At 47.6% G+C, this 10,915-nt stretch overlaps 2 protein-coding genes across 2 annotated transcripts in view; one reads left to right on the forward strand and one right to left on the reverse strand.

The window, feature by feature from the left end:
* The window catches only part of LOC109387616 (uncharacterized), a 36,250-nt gene that overhangs the window by 16,839 nt on the left and 8,496 nt on the right, over positions 1-10,915 (forward strand). The window lies entirely within an intron of this gene.
* PKDREJ (polycystin family receptor for egg jelly) lies at positions 126-8,373 on the reverse strand. The gene has a single exon (XM_019651692.1). The coding sequence runs from the start codon at positions 8,325-8,327 to the stop codon at positions 1,452-1,454; it is 6,876 nt and encodes a 2,291-aa protein (XP_019507237.1). The 5' UTR covers positions 8,328-8,373; the 3' UTR covers positions 126-1,451.

The raw sequence follows: 10,915 nt of genomic DNA on the forward strand, positions 1-10,915 counted from the left end.
CTCGCCCGGAAAGAGCGCAATGATGGTGCCAACTTGCGCCAGTGAAGCAACGTCCTCCACAACTAGACTGAAGAAAAAAAGGACAGCAACTTGTCTGTTCCCCTTCCCCCAATTCCCCAGCGCTGTTCCCATCCCCTAATTCCCCAATTAAAAAAAAAATCTTTAAAAAAAAAAGTAGTCATCTGTCTCCACCTCATGTTTACTCTTTTTCTCAACCCGTTCAGAAGTCAGGTGGTAAAGAGTGGAGCTAACTACAAATGTGCGCTCCAGTCAGACCAGTGGGGCAGTGTGGACCAGGCCATGCCCGTGACCTCCCCGCAGGGCACTTGGAAAATCCGGATCTGACCTTGTGAACCTAACTGTGTGAGTTACCTTGCATGGTCCACTAAATCCCTTGTTCTCACTGGGCAGAGAAGACGGCGCTTGGGTGTCCCCAGAAGGAACCAATGAAAGCTGGCACATGTGACTGCCAGGGTTACAGGGACAGCGGTGAGCAACCAACCCCTGGGACAAAGTGGTCACTGGTGACTTTTGTACCATTTTTCCAGCCCTGACTTCCAGGACAGGGCCCCATGTATAGGTGCCCCTCGTGCAGCAGTCACGTCTCACATTTAATTCTGATAAAGCATCCTCACAAAGGAACACGCTTCTGAGTGAAAATACAACACCTGCCAGTCCATGTTTCTCATAAACAATAAACCACATGTTCTTTATTATTCAAATAACAGTCCACCAGGCTTTAAATAACCAAAAGCCCAAATCCTGGAGGAATATATTGGGCTGTCAGAAAAGTCATGACACATGTTTGCAACGAAAAACAAAAAAATATGTCATGAATTTTCCGACAACCCAATATTTCCATATCCAGTATATAGAACAATTTACTATCTTCCAGTGTGAACCCACAACACACCTTTTTGTTTTTTAACAAAAATTTTGTCTCATGGCCAGAAAATGTTACTCCATTTTACATCTTTAACTTGAAGGAGCCTTAGGGAATACATGGGAAGCTTCAGACCTCTGTCCCCGTTCCCACCCCTATATTCCCAAGATCCAGGGCAAGTCCTGGAGCTCCCCACAGGCCCCTCTGGAGTGTGGGGGTTGGAGGGGAAGGGGGGCGAGGAAGCTCTGGTCTGCGAAAGGAACTCCCAGCCAGGTGTGCTGGGGGCTCTTTAGCTCCCGCCCCCAAACCTGAGTCTCTAACCTCTAAACTCCTAAGGGCTCCAAAGACACCTAACTCCCCACCTGCTGTCACCTCCTCTCTTCCCAGGTGCTGTACTACAACACTCATATGTTCCCAAGTGTGGAGGCCAACGGGATATTTCCAAATGTAGGGGTGTGCCTTGTGAATGATGTGGGTAGAAAGCATGACTGAGACACACTAAACATTTCTTAATCCCACAAACAGCATTTCAGGGAGACCCTTGCCTGTGACCCTTGAAACTCATGGATCACACAACGAGATACACCATTTTCCTCCCGTTAATGCTTCTGGTCTTCAGCCCCAGATAGCGGCGGCTGCTCTTCTCTGGCTGCCCATATAGCATGTCCGCGAAAAACTCGGGCTCGTCTTTGGCCTCAGATCGGAAGGACAGGAAGCCAAACACAGGTCTGAGCTTGCCGAACAGATAGGCCACTGCTTCCGCTTCTTCTGAAGGTTCCTCGTACACAGGCTGCTTCATGTCCTCGTAGGCGGACAAAATCACTGCCTGAAACAAGTTGATCAATATGCAGATCATCACCAGCATAAACGACGAGAGGAACAGGACCCCGAGGACCCTGTTATGGGAGAATTCAGTGTTCTGAAAAGCTGACACGCAATAGGAGAAGATTGTCTGAGTGGCATGGATCAAGTTACTGTAGTTCCACTCATGCTGACCGAATACCAGGTAACCAAAAGCCATGTACACAAAGAAATACACGGACACCACGAGTGCCATGTGGCAGATGCCAGGCAGGGCGGTCTGGATGGCCCTCTGAGCCAGGCGCACATCGTAAAAGAATCTGGAATACCCGAGGGTCTTCAAAATGGTCAGAAATAACAGGAAACCCAAAACGATCCTCATGGTGCGATCCACTTGAGAAACCGCGTGAAAGGGAATGAAATCCACAGGGTTCGACAAGTAAAATCGAACTATGCCGGTGGCCAAGAGGTGTTTCCTGATAAAGAGCACGATCAACGCGGCAAACATGCATTTTAAGGCGAAGTTGAGCAAATTGTACACACTTCTCACATAGGAGGCCCTTTCTTGCACGATGATGTAGCCCTCATCGATGATGTAGGCCAAAAAGAAAATGAGGACGGCCACGTACAGGTAGATTTCTGCTGACGTGTTCCTGTTGAAATCAGCAAGTGAGAAAGAGTGCACAGATACGCTCGTGTTCACGACTCCTAATTGGGAAACCTCGAACACAACTGAAACGCTGCAGAGCAGATTTACATCTGGATTAAAAGTTGTTAGGTCCAGAATCACAGCCCACGTCTTCTCATCCAGCCAGTTGCTGCTCTGGAGTTCCTGGAGCCTCACTGTGGAATTAAATTGCTGCTGGTCTGGAAAGAAATGGAAAGCATAGCCCCCTGACCCATAGGTGTGTAGAAGTCCATAGGAATGATATACCCATCTCTTTTCTGGAGGCTTATAAGTAAACCCTTTGGTGTTCTTGTCTGTTGCCCGCTTATCAACTTGATTCCAAAAGCTAGTGTAGCTTTTTGTGTCTTCTGGGTCGGTGCCATATTTGGGATGACAGTGAATTTCTCCTTTGATGCCACTTGGCACAAAGCTTTTGGCAGGCAGACATGCTTTTTCGCCAGGCTTTGCCCTTACTTGCCGCATCAGTGGAAGGCCAAGGATTGTAGAGGAGCTGTCGGGAAGAAACGTCGGATTCAGGGCATTGTGAAACAAAGGCAACAGCACGCCATGGAGCCACCCATAGATGTCCTCCAGCTTGGTCACCGTAGCAAGATCCACTGAGAACTGATCGCGAATGAACTGATTATAGTAGAAGCTGTCAGTGTGGCGTAGGACAACGACAAGTCTCAACAGGAGGGCTAGAAAGATCAAGTGAGTTAGGATATAACTCAGGAACAGGACGGCTCTTCTCTTGGTCCTCTTCTTTCTTTTGAATATTCTGACTTCGTCTTCTGTGAGGGGCTGGTACATCCTGGTGCCTCGGAGGTAGGTGATGTACTTATGGCGCTTGTGTATCTCATCGGGGTGCAGCCTTGTGGTCTGCAGCATGATCTCAGTATAACAATAGTTGCTCACCCACGAGAGGTTTTTACAATACTTGAGCTTCTTTGATCTGATGCTTGACCGGAACATAATTTTCAATGGCTGCTCCAGAAACACGGACTGACAGAACGAACAAAAAGATGCAAAGAGCCATTCTATTGACTTTTCATAGCCGTAAGTTAGTCCGTAAAATATAATAAAGAATGAGGATACAGAAGAAGTGGCAAAAACCACGAACCATGCTACGTAAACACACCACCAAGGCAGAACAATCCTGGGCTTGGTGAGGGGCTCGGAAGGGGGCTGTGCAGAATAAACACCTTGATTGTCTGTTATGTTTTCGTTGTTGGCATTTGTATTAGTATTTGTTCTGGGGGTGTGTGGGACTTTGCTGTTTGCTTTCTTAAGCCGGTGCCTTTTCTTCAACTTTGACTTGACAGGAGACTTACAGAGTCGAGGATTTTTCCTAGGGGGAAGCTCTTGAGCCTCCGGGGAGGGTGCCTTCGGGAAGGGTGCCTTCGGGGAGGGTGCCTCCGGGGAGGGTGCCTCCTCAGTCTCGTGAGCATGCCACTTCTCCAAGCGTTCCTCCCAGTGTCCACTCACTGCTGCTATCCAGGACTGCTTCTGAGGGGACACCTCAGCTAGAGTCGCTTGAGGTTTCCTCTGGGAATGGGTGAACAAAAAAGTGATCATTAGTTGCACAGGGATGGTAATTAAGACACTTTGCAGTCCTATTTTCATCGATCTGATGTATCGGCTCCCTCCTGACGCAGCTTCTTTTTGTTTATTTAGATTAAAGAACATAATATTACACACGAGGGAGGCCAGCAACATTGCTAAACAGCAGGACAGCCTCTGGAGCCTATTGAACGGCTTAACGACAACACCAGCAAACACAGAGAACCACATGTGATTTGTCCCCAGCTTATCAGTCATATATATAAGGAAAAAGTCCATTCTCTTGAGAGGCTCGTCTGGGTCGGTCACTTGAAATGTTCTGTCCAAAGAGGTGTCAACAGAAAGCCACTTCCGACACATGAACAGCCAGACGTGTCTGCTAAACAGGTTTTCCACCTTGATTCTACTTAGATACCAGCTGGGGGCTCTGTCCTCGTTGTTGTGCCACACGCGAACGGAATGAATGTCCCCCAAGTCGCTTTTTGTCGTTAAGAGGAAAGTGTTGATGCTTCCTCGGTAGAGAGTTGTAAAGTCTGGGTGGCTTAAACAGTGGACATCGCTAGTGCTTTCTGTCCCCCTAAGTTGGACAAAGACACTGGCCCTGGTCCCAGACCCACAACGGCTTCCTGTAAAAACAGTGACTAGGTAACATATGTTATCATAAGGGTCGTTGTCAGGTAGCACTATGGCATGATCCCGAAGAAACTGGTCAGTTTCATCCCTGTGCAAGGCCCAGAAAGCTAGGACTATGTATATGAGCAAGATGGAGAGGACCGCGAAGACGGTCACGGGGTTTCGGGTAATGTTCTTGATGACCTCTAACCGCAGATCTATAGGATTAGGGGCCACAACCACCTTGGCCGTCAAATAGCGGGCATGCAGGTGAATGTTAGCTAGCTTTATTGCATCCAGCTGCCGCCTGGCCCTCCCTGCGTGCCTACAGATACAGTGCACTCTGTTCCAGGTGGTCTTGTGTCCGAGAACACAGGTATCTTCTCTCCAGTCACTCTGGATCCCGTACATGTCCAAGCAGTGAACGCTGAAAGCAGCAATTCTCACCAGCTTGTCACTGACCTTCATGACGAAACGAGGAGCCTGCAGCACCACGGCTATGGCATACTCAGATGCGTGGCTTCGCTGAGCTATGACTTGTAGTAGGGACGGTGGAAGGCAGAGCACACGGGCCACCTTCACGGTACAGGCTGGGTCAAACAGGCCGCTCTGGTTGGGAATGGGAGGGATGTCATGGGGCACGAGGAAGGTGGCAACCAAAGCAGTGGCGGTGACCTGCCTGCCGGCATACACCAATGCCGTGAACAACACGGTCACTTCCGTTACAATGTGAATCAAGAGCTCCTTCCCTGCCCTGCTGTCCACTTCAAAGCTAAACGCCCCCGTTGTCTTTCTCAAGGACTCGGCCACATTATTAGGCTCATTGTCGGGTCCCACTGTGACACTGAAAGCTGCAAGGCTCAACTTTTTTCTGCTGAGGTAGACTTCCGCCACATCAGGTGTGATCTCTATCACATCTCCTTTAGCCGTGGTTCCTGTCATTCTGAATCCAACCACATCTGCTGAAATGTTCTCCTGATAATTTAACCAAGGAAAGGGGTCCTCTGCAAACTCACAAAACATCATAGAAACTGGAGCATTTGCAGACAAAGCTGGGACACTGCTCATATTTAGTACTGGATGAAAACAATTTCGATAGTTTCTCTCATTGCCTAAGAGGCTGCTAACAACCCACTTTTCCATTTTCTTGACATACATGTTGAAGCTCGAGGTCCTCATTACAGTGGTTTCATTCCCCGGCACTTTACCAGTCAATATAGGGTCTGGTAGAGATTCTAATACATAGAAAGGGTCATCAACAACTTCGTGACGAGCAGTCATTTTAAGGATATTAGATAAACTTGTTAATATTCCAGTGCTCACGATTTCTATTTGTTCAGAGTGAATGTGCTTATCTTTCTGCTGATGCTGTTGTAGGGCTTGATTTGCTTGCCAAGTCCTCATTGTGGAAAGATTCTGAGCAACTCGAGTGAATTCAGAGGCTTCCTTGGTTAATTCAGCAACAGCCACGACTACCTGGCTAATTTCCACCAAATTGCTTATAGGGAGAATGAAAGTCTGATTGACGAGATGTTCGCGGAGTCTCAGTTTGTCCTCTTGCAGAGTTGATTCGGGTTTCATGTTATTCAAAACGGAGGCTACTATATACATTAAGTAGCCCGCAGACAGAAAATCTTGCTTTTGAAGCAAAGTGGATATCGCTGAGTTAGGTCCCATGGTGAAATTGAGTAATTGATACAGCACAGTCGTTGATGAGTTTTTGTCAGTAGGCGCCTGCACAGTGGTGTACAAAGTCACCTGAGAAAAAGCTCCTAAAGAGTCGTACACCTGGACATAGATCTTCACGGCGTAACGATTGGCCAGCACGCCGACAGGGAGGAAGGAAGGGGGTGATGTGGGCCCATTGCCCATGTACAGGATGGACCCCAATGTGTTCTCTTTTAAAGAACTGATTTCACCAAAACCGTGCAAATCAGAAACTATCATTTTATATGTAAGAGGGGTATTCTGATCCTTAAAATTACCACATTGGATAACAAACTTAGTAAAAAATGCAATTCCATTAGCTGGATTAATTTTGCATTCTCCGATTTCAGGGACATGGTTAATAATAAAGGGATGCCTGAGGACCAAGTTCACTCCACTCCAAGTTGCTAGATCTACAGAAATCCAAAACTTAGCTTCAAGAAAGTGCCTAAAAGCAAACGCTTTTATAGATAAATAATCGCTATTCCTCCCTGTTGCAGTTTGCCCCGTCCAATTAAATCCCATCTCATTACCTGAAGGAGACAGAATCGACCACTTATAGACATCGTGGCTTATTGCACAATTTGTGCAATTAAGAAACAAAGAAAACCTATTGGATATAACCAAAACTGTATCACAATTTTCAATACACGAAATATGTGCTGTAGGTGTTGGTCCTTGGAGCACTTGTACCCTTTTATCAGAAAATGCTGTTCTGCCACTCTTTTGTATCACCATTCTGAAAAAATACACGTGGTCACCTTTAAGTGTTTCTGGCAAAAGTGTTAGTACAGGACCAGAGGCCGATGTCCACTTGAGATCAGCCTGTGCTGGAAGACAAACGTCCTCGCTCGTAACTGTTATTTTATCTCCGTCATAGTTGCTTGAATTTGTGGTACAGTACCAAAAAAAATGGAGCCCCTCTAAAGGGTTGTCTGCATCCGGATCAGAGGACATCGACCCATTCAGAACCAGCCCATCTGTGAAATTAATTATTATGTCGGAATCCCCAAGAATAACTGCCTTCAGGGGACTTCTAACAATAGTGACATAGATGTAATCTGAGGCTCTTATCACATTCGCTGTTGGATTCATTATGGCCACCGCCACTGAGAATCTGAACACATACACCCCCCAAGATAAAGACTCCTTGGGGATGTGCACAGCTGTAGGATCTCGCGGGAACTGGAGTTGTGGTACATTCAGAGGTTTAGTCCAGTCCGGCACATCAGATACAGAAGGCACAGAAAAAACATTCCAACGATGAACAGTGGTCTTGGGGAACGGGCAGTCATACTCAACGGTGGCATTGAGGGAAGCTTCCATCTTCCTGGTCAGCACCAGGGGAGACCCGTCTTTGTTCCCGTTGATCTTGACCTTTTGGATAACACAAAGCCCCTGTGATGACAACTGACAGGACACCGAAGATTCCATGGCTTGGGAACTGTCCGAGTTGACAGCTTCTAAAACAACAGGCGTGGGCCCATCTGTAGGACACTTGGTTTGGGCCACGTAGCCCGAGCTGGGGTGAGGGCCGCCAGGCTCAATGGAGCGGGGTGACATGTGAGAGGCAGAGGAGGCTTCCCGAGGCCTGAGCAGCCCGAGGAGAAAGGTCCATTCCAGATGCCCAAGCAGGCGCTGCAGGGGGACGAACCACCGCAGGGAGAGCCGGCCTCGTGGCGCGGAGAGGTGCAGGTCCACGTGGGTGGGCTCCGCGCGGCGGGCGCGGCGGGCGCGGAGCAGGACGCGCGCGTGGAGGCAGTGCTGGCGCGGCCCGCGGGAGAAGCAGAGGCCACGGCCACCGCTCAGTGCGGCGCCGCCTCCCGGGAACGCGCGGGGCCGCAGGCTGAGGCGGACGCAGCCGTGGAGCAGCCCGAGACCCGGGGCGGCCCTCCCCAAGCGCGGTGGGGCCGCCAAGCCCTGCGCCGAGACGCACACCCTGGCCTTGGACGGGGCGCCATGGGTCGCGGCAGGCGTCCCCGGGACGGGGACGGTGGCCCGGGCCCCGCGAGGAGCCGGGGACGGAAGGAGGTGGCTGCAGCCCCAGTCTAGGCCCAGGCCCAGGCCCAGGAGGAGGAGCGCGGGCCCTGGCCGCATGGAGCCCGCCTGGCGGAAGCCGGGAGGCGCCGCGGAGGCCGCAGGGGTGGGCCAACGGCCGAGGGGGCGCGGGCCACGGGGGTCACGGGGCAGCAGGGTCACGGGGTGGCGTGGTTGCTGAGGTTCCCCGAGCGGTGAGTGGGGCGTGGGGCCCAGGCTGCGGACGCCCCGACCCCTTCCCACGCCTGCGTACACCTCAGATCAGGGCCTGCTTGTGGGATTAATTCGGCCCAGTTTCCTGACCCACTGGGAAGGCCCCTTAGAAGGATTCCCACTCCCCTGGAAAAAGAGGAAACGGTGGGAATCAGGAGGGACTGGGCACTCCCTGAGCTCCCAGGGAGGCCTGACTTAGGGTTTCTTACTTTTCTTTTTCTGTTATACTTTCTTAAGGTGAAACCCTGAGGCATGGATTTTTAAATTTTTCTTCTTTTCTAAAGAAGCATCTAATGTAACTTTCCTGCCAAACACCGCTTAACTGCATCCAGCATCTTTGTTGTATTTTTATCCTTCAATTACAAGTATTTTTAATTTCCCCTCTTTGGGTGTGGCCTGTGAATTAAAAATGTGTTGTTTAATTTCCAGACATTTGGAGTTTCCGTGAAAATCTTCTGGTTGTTGATTTCTAATTTAATTCTGTAGTGGTCAGAGGATATATTTATTCTGTATGATTTTTATCCCTTTAAATTCATGGAGACTTGTTGGAAAGCCCAGGGTCTAGCCTGTCTGGATTGTATGTTCCATGTGCATTTAAAAGTGTGTATTCTACTGTTTGGGTCAATTACATCAAGCTGGCTGTAGTTTTTTTCCATAATTTTTTTTTCTTTTTTAAAAACATTTTATTGGGGAATTGGGGGAGGGGAACAGACAAGTTGTTGTCCTTCAATCTTAGTTGGAGGTGGGGTGGGGGGCTGTCTTTGGGTAGCCCACCATCCCATGCGGGAGTAGAATAGGCAACCTTCTTGTTGGGAGCACTGCTCTCACCAGCTGCGCCATCCTGCCACCTGTTGGCAGCTCAGCTTCAGTGCAGCTCACTGGCCCATGTGGGAATTGAAAACTAGACCCTGTTGCTCAGAGCTCCCGCTCTTAACCAACTGAGCCACTCCGCCGGCCCCTGGCTGTAGTTTTTCTGAGATCTTCTATGTCTTTTCTGAATTTTTGTCTAGTTATTCTATATAATTGTTGAGCGAGGGTGTTAATTTTTCCTACTATGACTATGGAATTATCTTTCATTTTTTAATTCTGTAAATTTTGGCTTCATGTATTTTAGGGGTCTATTTGTTAGGTGCATACACATTTGTGGTTATGTGTTGCTGATGAATTCCTCCTTTTATCACTATGAAATGTCTGTTTATCTCTGGTAATAATCTTGATTTTGAAGTCTATTTTACCTGACATTAAAGTAGCCACATTATAAGTAAATTATGCCTCAGTAAAACTAAGGAGAAAATGAGGTAAAATAAAATAGCCACACTAGCCCCCTTATCCTTACTGTTTATATACCATATATTTTTTTCATTAATTTACTTTCAACGTATTTATGTCTTCATATTTAAAGTGGTCCTTTGTAGGCAACATTTAATAGGGTTTTATTTTTTTATCCTGGGTGTGAAGTGGCATTTCCTTGTGGTTCTGATTTGCATTTCCTTGATGACTAATGATGTTGAGCATCTTTTTAAGTGTTTATTGGCCATTTGTATATTTTATTTAGATAAATGTCTAATCACATCTTTTGCACATTTTTATTTTATTTATTTATTTTTAAGGTTTACAGCAGAGGATGGTTTATTAGGGTAGAAAGTAACAGCTATCAAAACAAGAGGGGGTCCCGGGACGACTGGGTTGCCCTCTTTTGCTCATTTTTAAACTGGGCTGTTTGTCATTTGCTGTTGAGTTGTAAGAATTCTTTACATATTCTGAATACTAGACTCTTATCCAATATATGATTTGCAAATATTTCTTCCATTCCATAGTTTGTCTTTTCACTTTCTTGATAAAGTCCTTTGATGCAGAAAAGTTTTTAATTTTTATGAAATCCAGTTTTTCTCTTTTTCTTTTGTTGCTTGTCCTTTTGGAGTCATTGCTAAAAAAACAAACAAACAAACAAAAACCACTGTCCAATTTAACATCACAAAGATTTACCCCTAGGTTTTCTTCTAAGAATTTTATAGTTTCATCTCTTACATAAGACAAGTAATATTTTCATGCAATATTTTCGAAAATCAAAACGCAAAAAATTCACGGTCCAAATATCAACATTTTAAATAAGGACAGGATCTGACCCTGCACTTGAACTACTACTTGGCTCCTGCATCCTGAGGGAAGGTGGGGAGGGGTTAGATTCAATTGGGAGAGAGCAGTGGAGGCTCGAGGTTTGTGGCTGCTGGCAGAGCTCAGCCGGAGAAGTTGATGTTACGGTGAAACCACCGCTGCAAGTCCTTGCGAGGGAGAGGGGATGGGACCCGGACACGGGTTGGATAACACAGCAGAGCCAGTCGCATGGGATTTGGCCAAAAATGACCTCTATGAATGTGTGTGTGCGGGTGGGGCTGCAAAGAGCTCGAAAGCGACCGCTGTCCTAGGAATCTCTG

This window comes from Hipposideros armiger, unplaced genomic scaffold (assembly GCF_001890085.2).
Source record: "Hipposideros armiger isolate ML-2016 unplaced genomic scaffold, ASM189008v1 scaffold_164, whole genome shotgun sequence".
NCBI lineage: Eukaryota > Metazoa > Chordata > Mammalia > Chiroptera > Hipposideridae > Hipposideros > Hipposideros armiger.